Source organism: Harpegnathos saltator, unplaced genomic scaffold (genome assembly GCF_003227715.2).
Source record: "Harpegnathos saltator strain DR-91 unplaced genomic scaffold, Hsal_v8.6 scaffold7, whole genome shotgun sequence".
Taxonomy (NCBI): domain Eukaryota; kingdom Metazoa; phylum Arthropoda; class Insecta; order Hymenoptera; family Formicidae; genus Harpegnathos; species Harpegnathos saltator.
The window spans coordinates 570,400-593,849 of NW_020230537.1; the positions used below are offsets into that span (position 1 = coordinate 570,400).

The 23,450-nt window shown below is 38.0% G+C and overlaps 4 protein-coding genes across 6 annotated transcripts; 2 read left to right on the forward strand and 2 right to left on the reverse strand.

The window, feature by feature from the left end:
* Positions 1–24: 24 nt before the first annotated feature.
* On the reverse strand, positions 25–3,393 carry LOC105189668 (uncharacterized). Its single transcript, XM_011151934.3, has 5 exons — positions 3,257–3,393; positions 2,743–2,783; positions 2,263–2,557; positions 910–1,146; positions 25–688 (listed from the first exon to the last, which is right to left on the reverse strand). Exons 3-5 carry the CDS (start codon positions 2,321–2,323, stop codon positions 453–455), a joined length of 534 nt encoding a protein of 177 aa, XP_011150236.1. The 5' UTR covers positions 2,324–2,557; positions 2,743–2,783; positions 3,257–3,393; the 3' UTR covers positions 25–452.
* LOC105189669 (uncharacterized) lies at positions 2,743–19,948 on the reverse strand. 2 transcript variants are annotated; one of them, XM_025305568.1, is made up of 4 exons: positions 5,762–7,009; positions 4,887–5,018; positions 4,380–4,649; positions 2,743–3,420 (listed from the first exon to the last, which is right to left on the reverse strand). In XM_025305568.1, exons 1-3 carry the CDS (start codon positions 5,823–5,825, stop codon positions 4,417–4,419), a joined length of 429 nt encoding a protein of 142 aa, XP_025161353.1. In that variant the 5' UTR covers positions 5,826–7,009; the 3' UTR covers positions 2,743–3,420; positions 4,380–4,416. The 2 variants fall into 2 exon arrangements, 1 of the variants encoding a protein (XP_025161353.1); XR_003113956.1 differs by lacking the exons at positions 2,743–3,420; positions 5,762–7,009 and adding exons at positions 5,567–5,729; positions 18,629–19,948 and having other exon boundaries at positions 4,049–4,649.
* Positions 7,087–10,691, forward strand: LOC105189670 (uncharacterized). 2 transcript variants are annotated; one of them, XM_019844420.2, is made up of 3 exons: positions 7,087–7,150; positions 9,748–9,915; positions 10,051–10,691. In XM_019844420.2, the coding sequence occupies exons 1-3, from the start codon at positions 7,102–7,104 to the stop codon at positions 10,263–10,265; spliced, it is 432 nt and encodes a 143-aa protein (XP_019699979.1). In that variant the 5' UTR covers positions 7,087–7,101; the 3' UTR covers positions 10,266–10,691. The 2 variants fall into 2 exon arrangements, with proteins under 2 accessions (XP_019699979.1, XP_011150240.1); XM_011151938.3 differs by lacking the exon at positions 7,087–7,150 and adding an exon at positions 7,805–8,115.
* On the forward strand, positions 15,974–23,329 carry LOC105189767 (serine-rich adhesin for platelets). Its single transcript, XM_025305567.1, has 5 exons — positions 15,974–16,274; positions 16,567–17,866; positions 20,157–20,908; positions 21,023–21,241; positions 21,354–23,329. The coding sequence occupies exons 1-5, from the start codon at positions 16,174–16,176 to the stop codon at positions 21,451–21,453; spliced, it is 2,472 nt and encodes an 823-aa protein (XP_025161352.1). The 5' UTR covers positions 15,974–16,173; the 3' UTR covers positions 21,454–23,329.
* Positions 23,330–23,450: the final 121 nt, after the last annotated feature.

Genomic DNA, 23,450 nt, shown 5'->3' on the forward strand with positions numbered 1-23,450 from the left:
TACAAAATTTTTGAAATAAATGTATATTTATCATAATGAACTTTAATCAAATATTATGCAGATATATATGCGCAATACAAATATACATGTGTAATGCAAATATACCTATATACGCGTAATACAAATATACACGTTGTTTACTTTTACATTTCTATGATAAGTCTGTGTATGCGTTATAATTGCTTTTGCGACATGAATAGCCTACAGTGTATTATTGAAAACGATCAATGATATACATGTGTACATATATATGCAAATATTATATATTTGTTTCTCATTGCCGTTGTTATATATTATGTACGTATATGTACTATATAATTATTCGAAAAGCTAACTGGTTAATTTACAATTATAAAAAGAGAGTATACATACATATATATTGACGCTGAACAACTACTAATATCCATTATATTACGTTCTTTACTTTGGTGGAGCGTATAAAACTATCAAGGTTATGCCAAGCGATAAAAAGTAACGTGAATGAGAGAGCCAAGAAACGATAAAAGAATATACAATATATCAGGAGATACAATCGTCGTACTGTTACAGGCATCTGTAGGGCAAAGATCGCATTTGGTCATTTCTATATGATGATGATCCTTTAGTTTTACTTTCATAATATTGCATGGATCAATGATTTCCGTTTTAGCTGTTTGGCATGTCCTTATGATAACATCTTGATTTTCAACTGGAAAAAAATGTATATATACATATATATATTATTAGGACAAGAATATAGATAGTCAAAGGTTTTAAAGCAAATTATATAATATTTGTATTTTGATCAATTTCTTTCAATTAAAATGTTTACTGATCATAATTCGTATATAAAAATATATGTGTATAAAAATATATGTCGATATTGTATCGATCATATTATTTTCTTTTATTTTATCTGCGGTTACTTACTATTAATGGTCATTTTGGAGCATGCCATGTCCTGAGTGCTTTGATAGTGCTGGATTGGATCAGCAACTTCGTAAAGCCCAACGATAGAATTAAGGACATAATGTTGTTTAATGATTCCTTGCCAATCCAACATATTTTGACCAGTGCATTCTACTGGTTGCACCAAGTTTGTCTTCAGTTCGGAACCACATCCTTCGTTTGATAGCGAAGTGCACATATAACATTTCAGGACATTATCTGTGAAGAAGAAGCATGGATAATAAGTTGTTCTACATGAGACAAGATAGTTATATATTGATAGCTAGATATCGCGTGTTATATTAATGAATCATTCTCTCTTCAATTATCTCTCTTTGAGGATAAATACTAAATATACTAAAAACAAGAAGAAGCTCCTTGATATTCTTTGTCTGTTCTTACATCATTTTATATAAAGAATACAAAGTGACTAATTTTCTTTGGAATAAGGCCAATGCTTTTCAAAAAAAAGTTTCTTAATCTTTTTTCTTCTATGTGAACAGATATTTTCTTTGCATTAAATGTAAGCGTTTCTTTTTATTATTCGCTCTTAAGTTCTTTTCAATTGATATCAGTTGGCCTTCAAAATTGTTAATTTCTTATTTGGAGAATTCTTTAAAATTATTGGTAATATTTTGAAAAAATTCCGTTGAAAAATAATAGAATATTAAATGAATAGTGCAATTTTTTCATATATTTTATCTTCTATATACGATTCGAATTATTATTTAGGTCGCAAAGTGACGATGTGGCGCCGTACGTCGCGACGCTCTATTGCTATTCACGTGTGCGTGTGTATACAACGAAACAATGGCTTTCTTCTCGTTTCATTTTTTAATAAATATAAAGACAAATACACACAAAAGTGCGACTAAAGAAAAAGACAAAAATATACTAATAAAAATATACTAAATAATATATTTTATAGCTCTATAGTGTATGTGCGAATACGATGATATTTTTTCCCATTTGCTTAAAGTTAATCTTCCAAGATGAAATACTCTACTCCGCTACTAAGCTTTAAATTTTTATATAATGCTATGTAAATATTTTTGTTTCTATTGATCATATGTAAAACTTCTATTTTCCGCTACCTATATGTTAAATTACCTTTTTATCTTTCTGCTTCTTTTTCGAAAAGTTCCATCGGAATATTTCTCTATAAACATATACGAATTTGACAAGGACACCGATGACGCACGATCGTCTTACTTGCTTAACGAAAATTCTCTATAAACTGTACTAAAGTAAAATAAAAAAAAGACACGCGATGATCTCTCCTCGAACACGTTATTATTTTTTTCAATTATTGTAAATAATTAAAATTAACGTCACCTGACTGAACTGTCGCAATAAAGACTAAAGCGACGAACAATATTGCGATCCTTCGATGCATTCCGCTGTTCCGGTGGTGCGATCTTTGTCTTCGATGACAGAAACGTAACTTGCGTAGTTAAGGATAACGCAATGTCGAAAGGAAGCTGTAGTCCTGTAGACAGTCTGACCGCGAGTATGCGCGAACCTCCGCGGGAGCTTTTCGTTTTGCACGCTGCGTTGGTCCCCGCCCTCTGTCCTCCTCCTACCCCCTTGTTTCCTTGACATTTGACCCTCTATCGTTCAGCGAGTTTTTCTGTAACGCGCAGATTTCATCTGTTTTCTTGATTTCTTTAAGATTATGAGGCATTTCTCTCCATGTACCACCAATTTTGCTTTATTGATAACAAAATTTTATAAGCTATTGTCAATGAAACAAAATGAATCCGTTTAACAATCTCTTTTGCAAGCACATACAAAATGAAATCTCCTAAATAATACCTTGGTGAACCATCCCAGAAGCAAGCTTTCGTGCCTTGTCCCTGTCGTGTCATTCGAAACAATAATCAATTCGATTTAATAAATTGGTAAAATGTTCACTTTTATGGCAAAATAGCATTGAAAAGTTATGTCGTCTGAGTCTAAAACTCAAAATATCGATATCGAGCATAATGAGTCAACGTTAAATGTAAACATCGTTAAATGTAAATATTGTGAATTCGCAACTGTTAAAAGTAGTCATTAATCGAAATTGAGTGTGTTATACGCGTTCAATGGAGCATGCAAGATAAAACGGAGTTAGAAGAGAAGGACGAGAAAAAGGGGAGAGATGGCCAGCGTGGCGGGTCGGCGCCGCGGCGCCTGTCGGAGCGTCGTAACGTCGCGCCACACCGCGCCGCGGTGACGCCAGTGACGCCGTTTGCCTAGTCCTCGATTTTCAGCTTAGCTACCACAAAGAAAATTTCATAGAGAGAAGAAAACGTTTTCCACTTGTTTCCTTTTTTATTTAATTTACCCTAACTTTTGCTTTCCACCATTCCTCATGCCCTTTGCACGGACAATTATTCGTCACTGGTCTTGCTGTACTTTTTGCTTCTGCCGTCTGCGTTGCCTTTAACGTCATCGACGTTCTACGTCGTTCCTTTCGTTGTATGACGTTGCGTATATATTAGAATTCACCTGAAATCTCGTCTCAAGCGTTTTAATTAACGAAATGAAAGCGACTGAATTACAAAGATGCGATTGTTTCTTTCTTTTACTGCGGGAAGAATATTCCGCTAGTAATCGAATTATTTAACAATATATACGACGAAATAAAGAGCATATTTCAAGAAAAAAAAGAAGTTGGTCGATTGATTGAAGAGGTTGATTGATTAAATATTATTTGTTACGTTACCTGTACAAGTACGCAAACCTGCAATATGCTTTAATACTTATACATCATTATAGAGTTACTATAATTTATGTGAATTCGTCAAAGCAGGGTCTACAATAAAAGTAATAAAGTTTTAAGTCGTAAGGTAGTAAAAAAAATGACCAATTGCAGTCGATTATTCTTCTTGTGGTCGAAGAATAATCAATTGTAATTGGTCAATTTTTTTACGACCTTAGAACTTAGAACTTTACGACTTCTATTGTAGACTCCGCTTAAGTGTTAAGATGTGAATTAAATGTAGTTCTATGTATATGCGTGTTGCACATGTAATTTTCCTCCCCTTATATGTTATAAACATAAAGAAATAATTTCATAATATAATTAATGATGATATAGTAAATATAATAATTATAATAATGATTTATTATGTACATAACATGAAAGACACACATGTGCAAATGAATATGTTCTTAATACATTTGTTTTTTTTGCACATATACTTATTTTATCTCTATTTTTATGACAGATTCAACAATTCACGCGTTAACATATTTGCACATATCTTACCATGTATCTTTTTACAGAACATATAATATAGGAAAATTATAATTTTAAATTGACATGCATATTATCCACATTATAAGATAATTCTATAAAATACGTATGCATATATGAGGAAAGATGATGTACTTCATATCACACACACACACACACATACAATAGCAAGTCAAACATGGTTGTTTAGAACGTTTACGAAACTTACGAAACTTATGGTCGCTCCCTTCAGTGGCTGATCGATTTCAATCGCATCGCCTGGTAATATAGTAATCAACCATCACGGAAAGCGTACACAGAAAGTAGACAGCGAAGCTGGATGAACATCTATGTGATCGATTGCATCCGTAGCCTACGCATTCGCAGATAAGTTGATAACTATCTCGACTGTAGCGTCCCCGATAACACTCTTTTTGGCTGTTACGCGATTTCGCGCATTCGCGCATTGTTAGGCCGTTATGCGAATCCATAAAATAATCTATGGAAAATTGTATTAATATTTAAATATTAATCAGTTAGTTAAAACTGATTGGTTCAACAGCGTGCATGCTTTATTCAGGATATGAGGTATGTCGCGAATCAACTCTATTAAGTGATTACGAAAATTTGCAAGTTACTGTCCCTAACGGCCTACGGTTATAGTTAGTAGATGCTGGCGGATGGGAGAAGCTAAACGCATGAGAGACGATAACTCAGTATTAGTGATAATACTCACACACGTAAACGGCTTTACGACAATAAAGATGACTCGATGGACACAGTTTCAGGTATTTAAAATGTACTTTGTTAAGCGTGCAATCCTGATCCTTTTTACTACTACACTGATAACATTTGATCGCAATACATTCTTTTTTTTCCGGTAGTTACGGTCGGTTAGTACCAATATGACATGCAAAATCATGTAAAGATAAAGGATTATATTAGTAGAATCATATATAATATTTCAGTATAGATGTTTTTGAAAATAAGTGAGCGAGAGAAAAAGAGGAAGGGAAGAGAAAAGAAGAGAAAGAGAGAGAGAGAGAGAGAGAGAGAGAGAAGAGAAAAAAAAAAAAAAAAAAAAAAAAAAAAAAAAAAAAAAAAAAAAAAAAAAAAAAAAAAAAAAAAAAAAAAAAAAAAAAAAAAAAAAAAGAAAGAGAGAGAGAGAGAGAGAGAGAGAGAGAGAGAGAGAGAGAGAGAGAGAGAGAGAGAGAGAGAGAGAGAGAGAGAGAGAGAGAGAGAAGAGAAGAGAAAAAAAAAAAGAGAGAGAGAGAGAGAGAGAGAGAGAGAGAGAAGAGTGTGTTGGGGAGAAAGAGGGAAAAAAATGTAGAGTGTTTTTTATAACTTTCCTTTAACGAATATAAACGAATATAAGCAAAATAAACTAAGCAAATCATTGGACATGTTCGATATTACCATTATAACCTATATTTTTCGATGTTGCGTGCAGTTAACTGAGTTAATCCTAATAACACAGAGGACGTCTAGAGTACGTCTTAAGGATGTCTTGGGGATGTTTCTTCATCCTCAGGACGTCCATAGGACGTCCCCAGGAGATCATGTGCTGTCTGGGAATCAACTGAAAACAAAATTAAAATTTTCTCATTTAACTCTTACCGTTTTGAAAAATGCACAAAATCAATAATATTTGCAATACGTGTGGTCTTATATGCATTATAAGTTGTATTTCTTCCTATAGACTGTACAGCATCGAGAAAATCAGACTGCGGCCGAATTCATATCCTACAATATTAACGGTTGCAAATTCAAAGAAAAATATCTCTGTGGTATAAAACTAACACGATCTCAATCTTTTCACCTTGTGCTAATCGCATTAATGAAAATTAAGCGGCATAATTTATATTTTATTCGTAACGTTGATTGCTCTACGTTAACATAACCGCATACATCAGTCGCGGTCTTTTGAACTTACTTTTAGTTTTAACATGTATACAACCTCTATTTGCAAAAACTTCTTACCAAACGTTTCATTCGAATTTACATTCGAATAAAAGCTTCTGGAAAGTGAGTACAAAATTATATGAGCAAATTAAGTTTTGAACTGAGGGGATTATAGACGCACAACCCTGATGATTTACAAAATATGTTTAGTATGATACGAAGTTGGCAACGTAAATTAATCTGTATCGATATCTGTCTCGATATTTAGATGGCCATGCAAAATAGCAGTATAGGTTTATAAGAGCGAGAAGTATGTCAGCACTGCCGGCCGATGGTCGTTAAAACGCTAATTACGTTAATTTCGGCTAGGACGAAAAATTACTCTACATTTAATATCAATTTGCACCCTTCTTATTCTCGTTACAGACACAGATATGGTATGTTGCAATAAAATAAGGAACGACGCAATGAAGGTAAAATATCACTTGCAATATCATTCACGGTTTATCTGCGTTTAATTTGCGACGCGTATTCGAAGAGGAAGGACGACATATGTACACAAGATGGAGGTTAGGAAATCGACAGAAAAATCCACGTTATTTGTATTACTTTATTGGACCTGAGCACAACATGCAAATATATGAGATGATGACTACGTGTGACAGTTTCGTGACGTTGAGCATGCCACAGGAAGATGAACATTATCCACTCAACGTGCTCCAAACCATCACTTTATTCTCCATTTGAACGTGAAGCTGTTCGTATTATCCGCAGCCTTATCTATTTAACCTATATGTTCGTGCCAACTTTTTTTAGAATATTCGCACTTGTTTTTCAGTCTCGTACCAATGACTAATGTTAATGAGCGTTGCATTCTGCCACATATGTACCAATTAGATTATGATATGTTTAGTAATGACCAAAATGTACCTTTATTTTATCTGAGTCTTATTTATTTTGCAGTTTTTCACAAAAATTCTCGGTTATGGATTAATTTCTTCTCTAAAGAAATTTTTCTGGATATTAAAAAAACATTGCTACACCTTGAAATGATGAGATATTGTGAATCAATATCATTGTCAACTTTACTTATTGCGTGTGAGTAATGAAGTATATAAATAATAAATTTATCATTAAAAATATTAGTCAACAGGTGCGTAAAATACATGAAATGTGTCACAGAACATGCAAACGTGTGGCAAAATCTTGCTCCAACAATAGGAAGATCGATTGAGCCGGGGTTACTCGTATAGATATGTCGCCTATTCGCGGTGTTCTCCTTCCATCGCTTCGGCACGTTCACTTTAAGGTCCATTCAGACTGAGCAGAGGCACGATTCGTCACGGTGCGCCGCAGCTTATTCTTTCTGCATATTCTTGTGACGTACCCGTTTTGCCAGTTTAGTGGGAGTATCTTCGTAGGAATATATAGAAAGAATAGATCATGGCGTATATAGCGATAAGACCTTCAGCCAGTCTGAACAGTCCTTTATTCTCCCTACCTCGGGCGTAATCGCATGTTCGCTCAGTACCACTCGCTACTGTATACAGTGCTCGGTACTGTATGGTGCTAGAGTTAGTAGAGTTGCAGCACGCTAGCGTCGAACATTAACGGTGCTTTTTCAATTCTTCAGGTCAAATGATACCTTCGGGTCTTTCCGATTCTTGATTCTTTTTCTTTTCTCTTCCTCTCTTTCTCTCTCTCTCTCTCTCTCTCTCTCTCCCCCTTCTTCTCTGTCTTTCTCTCTCTCTCTCTCCCTCTTCCTTCCTCTGTCTTTCTCTGCTTCTCTTTCTTCTTCTCTCCCTCTCTTTCTGTTTTCCTGACTATTTTAAACCTTCTGTCACCTTCCCTTTTCCCCTATATGTATATGTCTATCCCATATCTTTCTTTGTCTTTCCTGTGAGCACTGTGGTGCCTCTGTCAGTGAAGCTTCTCAGTTCTTCAACATTCGCTTGTCAATTGTTTAAAAGGCAAGGACGAAGAGAAAAAAATGAAGAAAATCTTCAGAGTGAGGTCTATCGTTATTGTCTTATGCAGCATCTTTCTGTTTTTGTGCCCCAATGGTAAGTGAGTGAGGGTGTGTCATTTGACAAGTCTGTTTGGATTTGACGTATTGAACGTTTCGACATATTGCAAATTATTCAAAGATATATTGACAAGATGACAGTGCGTACATGTGTGTGTGTGTGTGTGTGTGTGTGTGTGTGTGTATGTGTGTGTGTGTGTAAGGGAAAGAGACAACATATCAATATATCATAAATAATAATTTCCCGGATTATTATATGCCTTCTCTAGGCAAGATCCAGATGCATTATAATGCAACCCCTGACTAACATAATAATTACAAGTTGTCGTAATAATGATTGTCAATCGCGTGCGAAATCGTTATAATTTGCCCTCGCAAGATTGTACTTTTTTGAAATATTTTTAACGCTAAAATTATTCCCACTTTGAGGTGAATCTTTTAATTATTTTCTGAATTATCGTAATTCTTTGAACAACTAATCAAAGACCTTCAGGATCTCTCTGCCGAATAAATTTAAGCTTCATCGATCTTCCTATCGTTGGACAATTAACATTCCACAGACTCGTTCAGTGAATATGTAAATCGCTAGCTAGTTGATTAAAGTAGTGTCTTAAAGTAATTGTGCGGTCTTTTGCATTTAGTGCTAGCGAGTTTTACGAAAGGAGAAACGTTCGTTACGCACAGTGGCGCAAAGAATATGATGCGTTCTTGCGTAACATAAATAAAATTAATATCTCGTCGTTATCATTCTTTTTTACTTCAGCATCGTCCGCCCTTGATGAAGATATACATGCGCGCGTGTATATTTCGATAGAAATAAAATCGTAATACATCCGCAGATAGCTGTGTACTGTACTGTACGAACATCTTTCCGGGGCAGCAGGGCTGGCGTAGCTACATTGATTTTTCTGCAGGGTAGCATTGCTACTGAGAAAGTTCGATGAACTATATCCGTGTACGTGATAACGTAAGGATGACCGACTGATAACACGACTGAGCGACATTTTTATTTCTATGTCGTCCGATATTTATTTCCATGTTAGTCTTCGTTCCTTTGAAACAAATCAACGATTTCCTCTTTATCTATTTCTATGTACTAAAACGTTTAAAAGTTGCACGCTTGAGCGAGAAACTCGAGCGAAACATGACAATTTCACGCTAAATATTATTCTATTATCAGCTGTGCAGACGACCCTGTTGAAAAATTGCGACGCGTGTCCTCGAAATGCGCATACATGATTGCTGCAAGAGATCACGATTCAGTACGTCGCGCGGAAAGGCTTTAATAAATTAATACATCGCTCGTTTGTCTGATTATCTTCTTCCCATTGCGATCTTTAGCCTTATTATCGCTCTTATGAGCGACGCTTGTAACTTTATGAAAGTAAATGATGCCAAAGGCGAAAAATAGATCAGAAAAAAATACCACGACTCGATCTCGATATTGCGAAATTTGCATATCACGGATACACTTGAATCTTTCATCGTTCAAAGATGCATTTCTATGTGATTTGTGGGGCATGTGAAAATTCATGTGATAATTATGCAAACTGTAATTTCGAGTAACAGTTTTCGCGAGCAATGTGAGAGATATTGCGTTTATTTGCGCTTCGCATATGACAAGAGAGTAAGAGAGGAGGAAATAAATTAATTGTAATATATTTTACAGGCGTGGGAGCTATGCAGTGTTATCAATGCAATAGCCGTAACAACAGCCAATGCGCCGATCTTAAACCTCCAGACACTATGAAAATAGATTGCTCGGATCTCAAGGATGGCGCAAAGTATACGATGTGTCGAAAAATCACGCAAGTCATCGAATTCAGCGTCAACGGCCGTATGTGTGTCAACACATTATAACAATGAAACTCATCAGTCGTTAATCCATTTAACATATATAATTGATATTGCCTACGAGTGATTTACTTTTACATTCAGAGGAGTCAATTTTTGGTATTTCTTTTTTATGTAGTACCACCTGATACGCGAGTTATTCGAGGATGCGGTTGGGACGAGTCAAATTACAAAGGCAAATGCTACCAACGAAGTGGCTTCGGTGGTCGGCAAGAAGTTTGTTCCTGTCTGACCGATTATTGCAACGCGGCAATGCCTGGTACGCTGCCGACTCGCAGCTTCATCCTTCTGTGCTCTCTAATCAGCGTATCGCTAGCGTTTCTGCGAAATTAGCCGTTCTCGAGAGCTATCGAAGCTCAGCGTAGAATTCAAATACGAGTAAAGCGAAGTCTGTATTAGTGGTAGTAAGAAGATTAACATCAGCGTGCTTTTGCCGCTGCAAATACGAACGATAGATTGTTACTACTAAGATATACCACAACGGAAAACAATGATGGGAAAACAATATCTCGCCAACATGAAAAATTCTAATTGTAGAAGAAAACAACTAGCCTTCTAAATTTATACATATATATATATAAATATAATGTCCAAACAGCGGTTTAGAAAAAATGAGCCTATTCGATTATGTACATTGTATTAAGCCTATCTCGATGCGGCGTAATTCGAGCTATACAACGACACAATTGGCTTATTGATTAGCGATTCAACTAACGACCACTTTGATTAACCACTTTGATTAACACGAATCAATTTGTCTTTTAATTTCCCACTTTATATCTTTTTCTCTCGATGATACTCATGCATGTAGATACAAAAAAAGCTGTTTATTCGTAGCTTCAAGCGGATTCTGCACTTTTTCAAAGTATCACCTCATATAAATAGGAGTTTCCTTGTAATGGTTTTTTGTATATATAATTAACAATTACATTACAATAAGGAAACATGTAATGTGTATTAAATTTAACCGTAAGAGATATCTTATTGTCAATAAAATTTGTGTAAACACAGGTATTTTATTTCCATACAGTCAAAAGGAATTTATCACGATTTTAGTTGCAAATAATTACCAACGTAAAAATTACTGATAGAGAAATATTACGACGTTCACATTGTTATTAATTAGAAATTTCTAGCTTTTTAAAATGCTATTCGAACCATCACATTATCATTATTTTCATCGAAGTTATAGCTTATCGAATCTTGTTTATTTTTCAGAAACGAGTAAACAAAACATTTGTCTCATTATTAAATAGTACTATTTTAAAAATGAAGAGCTAGCTGATCCTTTTTTAAGGCATACAGTCTCAATTTTTTTTTTTTAAGTAACGGCTCGAAATTATGACTTTAGAATTAAATTCAACGCAAATTATTTGCGTCCTACGCAAATATAATGAGTATTAATAATCTTTAAATTCTTTATCAATCTTTAAAAATAATGGGTTAATAATAATAGCGAGTTAAAGTTGATAACGATGAGCTAGCGCAATCTCTCCTTGTCGAGCGGAAATATATCAGTAATAAAGTTTGAATCTCGACTAAATGGTCGATAATTATTCAATGAAATAGGTTCGAATCTTAGTTTAGTAATATCGAATTTAGTTCCATAATCTCCGTTATGAACCGCCACTTTGCAGAAGAATCGAGATTGGAGTATAACTCAATGACAAGTCAGATGTATTCTATATTTCTGAATAAAATTCAAAAATCACGATAAAGATATCTTACAAAGTATACCTTCAATTTCATATTCATTTCTTAATAAATGTTACACATCAATTTATTCGTCTTTGGTAAACAACCAAAGCCGAAATGACACTTTTGATCCGACATTCAATAATTTGGTGAAAAAAAATCGGGTTGCATTGGCACAAAATCGGGTTGCATTGGCACATAAATTGAAAAGGAGAGTTACGTTTTCAAACTATAAATGTCATTTGTCTGCAATTCTTTATTCAGTCAGTATATGAACTTTATGAAACATTTCAACATTCAATGGATTTCTATTTATATTTGCGTAACATTAAAAAACAAATCTTATATTCGAAAATTTTTCTATAAATTAGATTCTTGCTATAAAATGCTCCTTAAATCATCTCGTTGTTATTCCCACATAGCACCGCAATATTGCAGGAATATTACAGAAATGTTGCAGGAATATTACTAAAATATTGCATAAATATGACAACAATATTGCAGAAATATTTAATGTCCTAGGCATAAGTCTCGCAGAAATATTGCGGGAATATTGTTATGATGTTGTAGGAATATTGTCACAATATCACAGGACTATTGCCACAATGTTGTTGAAATATCGCCACAATCTTGCAGGAATACTTATGAAATATAGCTACAATACTGCAGAAAAATTGCAAAATATTGCCGAAATATTACTGCAATCGTGCAGGAACGTTGCTACAATATTTCTTAAATGTTGCTGCAATATTGCAGGAACATTACTGAAATATTGCATAAATATCACAGCAATATTGCAAAAATACTTAATGTCCTAGGCATAAATCTCGCAAAAATATCTCAAGCGTGGTCTACAATGGCAGTAAGCAGTAAGAAGTAAGCGTAAGCGGTAAGAAATAAACCAATCACAGTCGATTATGACAAAAATAATCAACTGTGGTTGGTCCATTTCTTTCACGCTTTCTTCTTATTGCTTACGGCCATTGTAGACCATGCTTTAGAAACACTGCATTAAATAAAAAAATGTTTCAGACAAAAGTTGTTTGGCTTGAAGGAGGACAAGAAAGCATTTTGTTTATAAATGGCGCCACTTTTGAGATATTTACTGACAATCAATTTTCATAAATAGAAATCCGTATTTTTTAGTATATTTTCTTTTTCTATCAATTAATTTGAACAACTTTTGTCTGAAACATTTTTTATTTGCTTAATATTTTTTGAGATATTTAAGGAAAACTTGGTAACTTTTCCAACATTTAACTTATGACATCTTGCTAACTATTCGTCGAAAGAAAATATAGTATTAGACTTTTTTACTTTATTTAATATCAAGAATATATTAATAGTGCCCTAACTTTTGTTAATTTAATAATTTTGAAATTTCCAAAGGTCGATAAGTTAACAAAAGTTAGGGCACTATTATAATAATATATTCTTGATAGTAAGTAAAGTAAAAAAGTCTAATACTATTTTTTCTTTCGACGAATAGTTAGCGAGATATCGTAAGTTAAATGTTGAAAAAGTTACCAAGTTTTCCTTAAATATCTCAAAAAATATTAACCAAATAAAAAAATGTTTCAGACAAAAATTGTTCAAATTAATTGATAGAAAAAGAAAATATAATAAAAAATTCGGATTTCCATTTATGAAAATTGATTGTCAGTGAATATCTCAAAAGTGGCGCCATTTATAAACAAAATGCTATCGCTTTCTTGTCCTCCTTCAAGCCAAACAACTTTTGTCTGAAACATTTTTTGATTTAATGCAGTATTTCTGAGATATTTGTGATGTGACATTAAAATGGGACACCCTGTATATAAATTATTTCACACTGCAGTATTACGGCGATAATCAGAAATATTACGTGGCGGTCTGTCATGCTGGAATATAGCGGCAATATTCCTGTGATATTGCAATGAGATTTATCATCGCGCAATAATGTTGTAATATTGCCACTATGTTGCCATACGATAGTCACATTGTAACATTGCAGTAATATTCCAGTGATATTGTAATATTCCAGTGATATTGTCTGATATATCGCTCATCTGTTAAGTCAAACCGCAAATATTTTCGGTAATCATAGCTTCAGAATCATAAATTTTATAAGATTTGTAAGATGCTATAAACCATAATTGCTAAAAAGTTTTTATTAAAATCAGTATCTTATCATTATCATTTTTATAATAAAAATACAGATGTAATATTAACGTATATATATATATATATATATATATAAGACAATTTTCAATAATGGTAATATAAATATAATGATAGCATAAAGAATAATGTTTATAGAAGTTCTCAATAAGAACTTTTCGCAAATCGAAAAAATTTTATGTCTTATTCAGTAAAGGATTCTGAAACTGAGTACGTCAATAGCGTGACTATAAACTTTGAGCTAACAGATGTTAAAGAAATCGCTAATAATTCTTTTCGGGAATAATTTTTTTAAGAGTTTTCGGGTAAGCTTTTTACAATTTGACCATTTAGATCTAAACAAAACGGCGTATTTTCTTCAGTCTGTCTTTTATAAAAATCATTGATTTCTTAAAAAAAATTGTTATTTTATACCGGAAACTACAAAGATCGCGTTATTAACATTTGTACCTCAAAAATATGTAGGTAGTTCTTTTTTTAAATTTTTTTTCAATATGACGGACTCAACATTGCAGTCGAAATCACGAATTTCACCTTATATCGATTTTTCTAACGTTTTTTCACTTTATAATGCTGATTTATTCAATCTGTCTGATATATCACTCCGCAACATTGTTATAATATTCCTGCGATATTGTAGATTGATATATCACATTGAAGTATTACTGCGATACTCAGAAATATTACGTAGCGGTCTATCATGCTGGAATATAGCGGCAATATTCCTATGATATTGCAATGAGACTTATCATCGCGCAATATTGTTGTAATATTGTCACTATATTGCCATATAATAGTCACGTTGTAACATTGCAGTAATATTTCACTGATATTGTAATCTGATATATCATTCTGCAATATTGTTATAATATTCCTGCGATATTGTAGATTGATATATCACATTGAAGTATTATTGCGATATTCAGAAATATTACGTAGCGGTCTATCATGCTGGAATATAGCGGCAATATTCCTGTGATATTGCAATGAGATTTATCATCTCGCAATATTGTTGTAATATTGTCACTATGTTGTCATACAATAGTCACATTGTAACATTGCAGTAATATTCCAGTGATATTGTAATCTGATATATCACTCTGTAATATTGTGATAATATTGCTGGAATATTATATAATAATCTTGTGATTTTGTAATATTGCTACGATATTATAATATTGCTTCAATATTGCTGCAATATTGCAGTGCTATTTGTGTTATTCAATATTATCACTTCTTTGATTTTAAATTAGTATTTATATCAAAATTTAAATCTAGCGTACATGTGTGTATGTGTCTGTGTGTACTGACAGTTATGAAAAACAGTAAAATTAGAAAGAAATTTAATATAGAAGTCAACTAGTCACAGAAATAAAATATTTGTCAGTGTTCATACAGTAAGTGTGAGCACTTTTTTATTCAGCGTAAGCTTTTATTGGCAATAACATATCCTCTTACTGCTAAATTTCACACACTTTACGCGCTGTTTATCAAGCATCACAATATCAAAACGAATTGTCGCTGTCTTCCATCGTTCGGAGAAAAAGAATGTGCAATATCTAAAGCGAGACACTGAGTGCAATGTTGACGTACCGTAGACACGTGTTTAAATTTACAAAACACTTGCTTGTGATATTGGATGATAAAGCCAATGTCAAACACAAAGCAGTCGTGGCAAAGCACGCAGCAATCATGCGAAAACACCATCGGTCTCGGCCGAAATACCGCCGTAGGCTCTATGCGCGAATCGTGAACGCGAGCGAGCCTCGCGAAACGTCACGCGTTCGCTCTCTATCCTTCCGAAGGTAACAATAAACGATCAGTAACTAAGCGGCGAGACGACGCGCGGCGCGCGGTTCACCTCGTCTGTGCGAGTAAACACGAAGCAGAGGCGCTTTGCGCGCACACCTCGTGCACGCTCTCGCTGGCATTCGCGGTGAGCCGTGTCGTGCGTCGTGTGAATTTGTCCCGTACGCCGACCGCACGACGGCGACGACGAAGACGACGGGGAAGGGTGAAAGGACAGGAGAGCGACAGTCGGCCGTTTCGTACCCGCGGGTGTCGCGTCGCGTTCGTTTTTGTGTGTAGAGCCGGGGGGCCGCTACGCGACAGCGAAAGACTACGGCGACGCAGAGAGAGAGAGAGAGAGAGAGAGAGAGAGAGAGAGAGAGAGAGAAAGAGAGACAGAGAGAGAGAAAGAGAGAGAGAGAGAGAAAGAGGAAGAGAGGAAGAGAAAGACGGCTTTCGGCGGGGTTGCTCACACGAGCAACGGGGCGTCGCGTCCGTACCGTCGTCGTCCGTGTCGCGATACGCGCACGTCAGAGACGCTTAATGTGCGCGAGCCGGGCGTGTGTTGTTGGTACGCTCGTGATAGCGGGCGCGGCAAATGCGGGCGGTAGCGATTGCGGCGACGGAGCCACCGCGATCGCGAGCGCGGCAGAAAGATGTCAAACGGCGGCTCACCGTGGTCCGAACGACTCGTGAACGGTGAGAAAAACATCATCGACGCCGCTGCCGCCGCCACCGGCGCTGTCAGTGGCAGCATCGGCGGTGGAGGCGTAGGAGGAGAAGGAGGCTGTGTTGGTGGTGGTGGTGGTGGTGGTGGTGGTGGTGGTGGTGGTGGTGGTGGTGGTGGTGGTGGTGGTGGTGGTGGTGGTAGTAGTAGTGGTGGTAGTGGTAGTGGAGGTAGTAGTAGTAGTAGTAGTAGTAGTAGTAGTTGTTGTAGTAGTAGTGGTGGAAGAAGAAGAAGTGTCTCCTGTTGTGTGAGCTCTCGTAACAGTGCTTCTAGTTGCGGTAGTGGTGGTGCTTGTGACAATAGTGCGGACAGTGGTGGTAACATCAGTGGCGGCGTCCCTCCTGCCGTCACAGTTACTGCCACTGTTATCGGCGGTGGCGGCGGCGGCGTCGTCGTCGTCGGCGGCTGTGACGGTGGTGGCGCCGCGGACGGTCTCCGCGACGACGGCGTGACGTTACCCGACGCCCGCGGCACGACGCCAGCGGTGAATCGCCGTCGCGAGACAACAGTAGCGTGTATCTGCGACGACGGCGGCGGCGGCGGCGACTGCGATCGCGACAGCGACGGCGACGACGCCGTCGTAACGACGGGCCGCTGTTGCGAACTCGAAGCGGTGATACCCCGGACGACGACGCCGGCGAGTGCCGGTAACACGGACGACGCGAGGATAGTCGGCAGCAACAGCGCGAACACGGTCGCCACCGCCGCGGTCGTTGTTGTGAACAGCGGGTCGACGTTGTACGACGACGAGGACGACGACGACGAAGACGAGGACGACGACGACGACGAGGACGAAGACGAAGAAGACGACGACGAGGACGAAGAAGACGAAGAGGACGAGGAGGAGGAAGACGACGACAACGATAACGAGGAGATCGGAAACTATCGTTATCGGTACAAGCACGGCAACATGGTCGCGGCGATGAACGAACACCTGTCTAACACGACGACGACGACGACATCGTCGCCGGCGTCGGCGAACGGTGCCCGCAGCACGTCCAGCAGCACCGTCGCGACGCTGTCATTGTCCTCGACCATGTCCAACAGCAGCGCGATCGTCAGCGGCAACAGCAATCCCCCGGCGATGTCGACGACAACGACGAGCGCGGCGATCAACACCGCCGGCGGCATCGTCGTCGGCCTCGGCGTCACCACGAACAACAACAGCTGCGGCAACGCGCGCAATCAGGAGTTCCAGGAGATGGACGGCGACGACGGCAAAAACATCGCCGTCAGCACCACTACCACCACCACCACCACCACCGGGCCCGCCGGCATCCTCAGTTTCCCATGCGACTTCGATCATATGTACGCGAGTATGACGGACGGCGGTACGCCGGCCGCCGCGACGGCCTCCGCAGCCGCAGCCGCCGCCGCCGCCGCCGCTGCCGCTGCTCTCGGGGTCAGTCCACTGCGCGGCAACGAACCTCGTCAGAACGACCTCACTGAGGTCAAGCACCTGAAGGAGTTATTGCTGCTACACTTGGACCTCATCCAGCAGCAGTCCGAGCAGATCGTCACCAAGGACAAGCTTCTCGCCGCGCTGCGTCAGGAAAACGAGACGGTACATACACACGCGCGAAGAGTCCGTGCGCACTTGCTCGCTCGCTTCCTCGTCGTCCTCTCCCCTCCCTAACTCACTCTTCCCATCCCGCCTCCGCCCCCTTTTAGCCGGTGAATGAACGCACGCGGAGGGAATTGTTCCGGTTTTTCCGCGCTCGTCTCGCGCGAGGAAATCGCTGAAAGAGCAGAAGGTGCAAATCCCGCGCGGGATCGATCATGCTGGAGAATTTGGAGCGCTCGTCTTAGAAACTTCCAGGATAGTACGCAGCAGACGGGGTCTTTTCTCAATCATACGTGAAGTTTGCTCCTGTGCATTTACGAAGGTCAATCGTTTGCCGAAATGTGCGACTTTCGGAATAACGTTGATTCCAAAATGAGTGATCGTCTTTAAATGTATTTCGCAACTCGGCGCGTTCACCGAGTTTTCAGAGTGTTTGAACATTTTCTTCTTTATGCGATTCGCGACGCAGCTGATGTCCAGTGAGAGAAATTAATTCCTGGCAATTTTCCGGGAACAAGATCTCTCGTTGAATCATTGGGCCGCGTTCCGAACTGCGCCCAAAATACAATGTTCAAACCGTTTTAAAGCTCGGTGTCCGTTTTAATTGTTATGCGAAAACAGTCGACGATTTAAAAGACGTGTGATCAAGTCTACCTTTTTGCACTCCTTGCTTAATTTTTAATTATCGGCTGTTTTATCCAATATAAATTCGCATCATCGTGATGTGCAAATAATAATTAGAGACAGCTCACGGATTAATACCTGGCGTCGACGATTGACAGCTTCAGTTTCGCAAGATGAAGCTATCTGCTACCTCACCTCGCTTCGTCTATTTTTGGATCGACGAGAGAATTGTGAATCTGAAACTGCGCGAGGATTTATTTTAGTGCGAAAGATAGACGAGAGCTCCGAAAGTCCGCTTATCGTTTTAGCCCAAGTCACACTACGTTCTGCCGACTGAAAGACGCGATAGAACGAAGTGAAGTGAGCGGCAGTGAGTCATCGCGAACGTGTTTTCAATTCTGTACCCGACTCGCCCTACAATTCCACTCATATTCCGCTGATTTTCGCGTAAACACCGTGACAATTGCGTCATGTGTACCTTGAAGAGGGTTCGATTGTCAAGATGCGATTCTACAGGCGGAATTAAAGATTACTCACAAAAAATTCAACACACACTCGACTCTTCTACTTACGATCATACGTACACGTATATAAAAACAAAGTGCTGCAAAGTGATTATAACAATCTACTCGAGTCGTGAGCCTTTGTTTGAAATGTACACTTCGATTGTCTTCCTTTATTCGATGAGCCGCACGATCATCTCAAGTCCACTCGCAAAAAATACAAACAGAACTCGGTATCTCTATTGCTCTCCACATTCTCGAATCATTCACAAGTCACACATGAATCGAGAGAAAGTGAGAGAGCCGCGTGGTCGTAAGTGTCACATAGATAAAACTTCGGTCCACTCTCCACGTCGTCGTCTGCGACATCGATCGTAATAAAAAAGCTGAACGCACCGCCCTAATCCAACCTAACCTAACCTAACCTAACTAAACCCAAGTATAACGCGCGCGTGCGTCCACAATCTCTCGTTATCCGTCGCGGAATGCCGGCGACGATAGATTCGACTTTGGCACCATTTTGTAAAAACGTGCTCTGCGCACATGCCGCGTATGTCATCCCCTCTTCCTTTCCGCTGTACTCTTCTAACCTATATGCACCACGCGGGGAACAGTTCGAGCGTGAAGGTCAATTGCGCATCGTCGACACGTGGTGGCGCTACTTCCGCATTGAGACCGCGCATATCGCAAACGAGAGAAGGAGACGGAGCAAGATGGAGAGACATGCGTGTTTCCTTTTGCGAGGGAGAACGTTCTCACATTCGTGTGTTATCATGATTTGAAAATGACAGTTAAAGCGAGGGATGAAACGAAATTGCTCCGTACGCTGGAGTAAACATTGTTGAATGACTAAAGGACCGGTCCGGGTTGGTTTGCGTAAACAAAATTGCGCTCGAACTCGAATGTTTAGCGTTGATCGGCGGCGTGAATGGTGGAGCGCGGGCTCATCAAATTAACCTCTTTAGTTTCGTACGAGGGACGATAACAACGACAATACGGTTGAAGAAGCGATTCAACATGACTTACTGCTCAAAGCAGAGGGTCTTGCACAGACCGTATACGAGAAGTGTAAATAACGTTTGAATCTCCGTAGAGAGTAGACATTAGAGGCGGTACGAGTAATATGTCAATGATGGATGTGCATTCTGTGTTGTCTGTTGCAGTTGAAGCTACGTTTGGAACGTATGGAAAGGCGGGTAAACCTCCAGAAACTGAGGTCTGAATGTAGCGAGAATTCTGCGAGTACCGAACATCTCGGCACGTGTTCGCCACCCAGCGTTAATACCGTAAACACAGCGTCAACCAGTGAACCGCACCGAAATGTGCAATCCGAGAGTAGTAACACTTTACATGAGAGCTTTAAGATACGTTTGAACACGAGTGGTGGTATCACCACTGTTAAGCAAGAACCTCTGGATAATCAAATCAAACACGAAATAAAGCAAGAGGCTAATGAGACAAGATTCGAATGGGAAGAGAAAAAGAAGAGGCGATCGGACCCAACCCCCCTGTCCACAGGCAGTAAAAAGAAAAGAGGGTTGTCCTGTTCATCCACTGTTAATACTGACGCGTCCTCCAATATACAGGATAAGGTATTAGGTCAGACTTCGCACGAGCCCACTAGAAAGAGTGACAGGAAGACAAAATCTCTCGTAAAAAAGGAGTCATTCCTTACGACAGAGGAACATTATTACACTGCTGTAGGAGATCCGAGTTATACTTTAAGTCTCAAACAATCCAGTCCAGTAGAAACATGTAGTTCTCTAGAAGTTCCAAATTGGAGGGTAAAAATATACACAAGTTGTTACACGATGGAGGGTACCGAGAACTTGGATGATGAGATTTTTAATAAAAGACATTTAAAATTGGAGAATGATGAGAGGAGGAGGAAACGGTGGGATGTGCAGAGGATAAGGTTTGTGAAGTATACTTAATTTTTCTTTTTCTATTTCTCAGTTTTTCTCTCTCTTCCTTTCTCTTGCATATTATGATGCAATTTGTGTGCTAATTTTATCATGAATATTACTAGGGAACAAAGGCATATAGAGAAGTTAAAGCAAAGACAAGAACGTCAAAATCATCAAGCCACATGCTACAATACTAATCATACTGGCCCTTGCCCTTCGTCCTTAGAAGAGGAAACCATAACGTCTTTGTGGCCTGACATAGAACAAATTCAAAGTCTCCAAGTGGATTCTCATTTGCCAGTAACTGCATTTGGCACCCCTATTCCTAGTTTTACTCCAAGGTAAGTTTCTAAATATATATCTTTCAAGCATATTTACATACAGTTTATTTGTGTACTTTATAAATACTGGTATAATATACATATAATTACTAATTTCTCTTTCTTTTTTTAGTGAATTTTCTTTACCTTGGTCGAACGCGACACGAATAAAGTGTCGACGCCCTAAACGTTCAACAAGTAGAAGAAAATCTACAGGTAGAAGAAAAGTCTAGGAGACAAATTTTTATAAAAGTGGACAGAACTGATTTTATCTGGACCGTCGGTTTTAAATATTGAGAGAATAGTATTGCTCCCTCTCATCACACATTTGAATCAGTGTTCTTTTTTCGTTGCTACGCGAGATATAGGGGCACCAAAGATATTTTTATTAACTTTTTTAACGTCTGCAATGTATACAGCAGGTATATAGTTTATCTATTTTTTTTTCTACATTTTTGTCGATTAAGTAAATTTATCATCAATACTTGTTTGATACATCTATTCTACTTTTTGTACTCGGTGTTGGTCATTTTATTTATGTAACTATGAATATGTATCACACAATGTAATGAAAAAACATGTCAGTTTGCGGATGCATCAAAAATTTGACTAAGATCAGGAGATTTTTGTTCTATCGTCAAAATCTGCTTATTGGTTATTGATATTTGCAATTTTTTTTTTACAATTGTAACAAGGCAGAGTTTATATCGATTTTATAACCCAATATGTTTTTTGCTATTGTAAAATTTGTTAATGAAATTACTCATGTATACAGTCGGTAAAAAAAGAAAATCTTATAAAAACGATGTTATATAAAACGCGAAAAAAATATAATCAATTTTTAAATCTTGTGTAGCCCCTTTTTTGATGTTTTATAAATTCTGTATAGTAGCTTTAGTGACGGAAGACGTGTCACTATTCTTAAAAAGTTACGCATCATTGCGAACGGATCGCGTTTGGTTAACTCCAAAACTTACAGTACAAATATATTTATTGTACAGAGTGTTTCAGAAAATGCGCGCTTCCTCTCAGTAACAGATTCTCTGACGAATTTATGGAGTGGTGAAAAACTCCTTGTGAAAAATTTGAAGGAAGGCCTAATTGTATATGTAAAATAATTCTTGTATACTTTTTAAGATTAAGCTATAATCTCAAGTAAATTTCATTTTAAGAGACATTTTATTTCGGGACAAATTGTCGATACATATGAACTAGTGAAGACGAAAAAAAGTTGAATGGATGACCAGATTCACGTCGAGAAAATCTGTAACTAAAAGAAATTAGGCGCCTTTTGATACAACCTGTATATGTCGTATATCTATTATATTATATTATGAGTAAGGATCTGTAAACCGCGACTTACAGCTATAAGTGAATTCATTACAGCGTCTGTTACCTCTGACGACTCCCATGTAGGACGCTGTATCGAGATTCGAGCGTGATTCTTCGGTCACAGAAACGGACAAGGAGGAACTTCGCGGACATTGTAAACGATTGTAAAGTCACCGATAACGCGACTAGTGGCCCAAGGTTTAACGACCCGAAGTATGAGATTCCTTAAAATAACACGCGTTTTCTAGCACAATCAGTTCGATTAAGCATTAAAGTTAAGTCTACTGTCTTCGTGCTTCGCATTATTATGTTATTGGTAAATAAAATTTATACGTATATTAGTTTTTACGGATTTCCATTCGTGCTATCTTCAGACAGCGTTATCGATCCACCTATCGTTAATCATCTCTCGGAGGACAGCTAACCGAGTTCTGAGAATGGCGTCCTAGATTTGTGATAATTCCGACTTCACATTTGCATTGTAGAAAGAAACTGTGGTATTACGAATATAAGGAATCGATGTGTGAATAATAGCAGATAACAACACGTTATTTTCGCATATTTAGATCTGCTGTGTCGCATAATTTTAAGACGCCGTTTGATGCGCAATAATTTATCTCGGCTTGAACGAAAGTTCGAGGAAAACTGTACACATCTTTCTTCAAAGAGGTGCATGGTTTTCGAAGTTTCTTTTTTTTATGTCTCTTACTTTTTAAGGTATATGTATACAACAACTGACATATTCTGTAAGATAGTGTATTAACCGTCCGTGAAAACTATTAGAATTTCATGAATAAGAACGGCATTTTAGATGCCTTGATACTACGAATGTAATTATCGACACCTTGTAAAAATGGCGATTTTTCTAGCAGGAATTACCGATTGAGTTCTTAGTACA

What these genes read in the sequence shown, in the direction of transcription:
- LOC105189668 (XM_011151934.3), bottom strand. Translation starts at nt 2,323, where the DNA reads ATGCATCGAAGGATCGCAATATTGTTCGTCGCTTTAGTCTTTATTGCG. An exon ending in TATTGCGACAGTTCAGTCAG is followed by an intron (nt 1,147 to 2,262) that starts GTGACGTTAATT and finishes TCTTCTTCACAG; the next exon opens with ATAATGTCCTGAAATGTTAT. An exon ending in CTCCAAAATGACCATTAATA is followed by an intron (nt 689 to 909) that starts GTAAGTAACCGC and finishes ATTTTTTTCCAG; the next exon opens with TTGAAAATCAAGATGTTATC.
- LOC105189669 (XM_025305568.1), bottom strand. Translation starts at nt 5,825, where the DNA reads ATGCATATAAGACCACACGTATTGCAAATATTATTGATTTTGTGCATT. An exon ending in CATTTTTCAAAACGGTAAGA is followed by an intron (nt 5,019 to 5,761) that starts GTTAAATGAGAA and finishes CGGAAAAAAAAG; the next exon opens with AATGTATTGCGATCAAATGT. An exon ending in TCGTAAAGCCGTTTACGTGT is followed by an intron (nt 4,650 to 4,886) that starts GTGAGTATTATC and finishes AATTTTCCATAG; the next exon opens with ATTATTTTATGGATTCGCAT.
- LOC105189670 (XM_011151938.3), top strand. Translation starts at nt 8,043, where the DNA reads ATGAAGAAAATCTTCAGAGTGAGGTCTATCGTTATTGTCTTATGCAGC. An exon ending in TCTGTTTTTGTGCCCCAATG is followed by an intron (nt 8,116 to 9,747) that starts GTAAGTGAGTGA and finishes TATATTTTACAG; the next exon opens with GCGTGGGAGCTATGCAGTGT. An exon ending in CGAATTCAGCGTCAACGGCC is followed by an intron (nt 9,916 to 10,050) that starts GTATGTGTGTCA and finishes TTTTTTATGTAG; the next exon opens with TACCACCTGATACGCGAGTT.
- LOC105189767 (XM_025305567.1), top strand. Translation starts at nt 16,174, where the DNA reads ATGCGGGCGGTAGCGATTGCGGCGACGGAGCCACCGCGATCGCGAGCG. An exon ending in TGCGTCAGGAAAACGAGACG is followed by an intron (nt 17,867 to 20,156) that starts GTACATACACAC and finishes TGTCTGTTGCAG; the next exon opens with TTGAAGCTACGTTTGGAACG. An exon ending in ATTCCTAGTTTTACTCCAAG is followed by an intron (nt 21,242 to 21,353) that starts GTAAGTTTCTAA and finishes TTCTTTTTTTAG; the next exon opens with TGAATTTTCTTTACCTTGGT.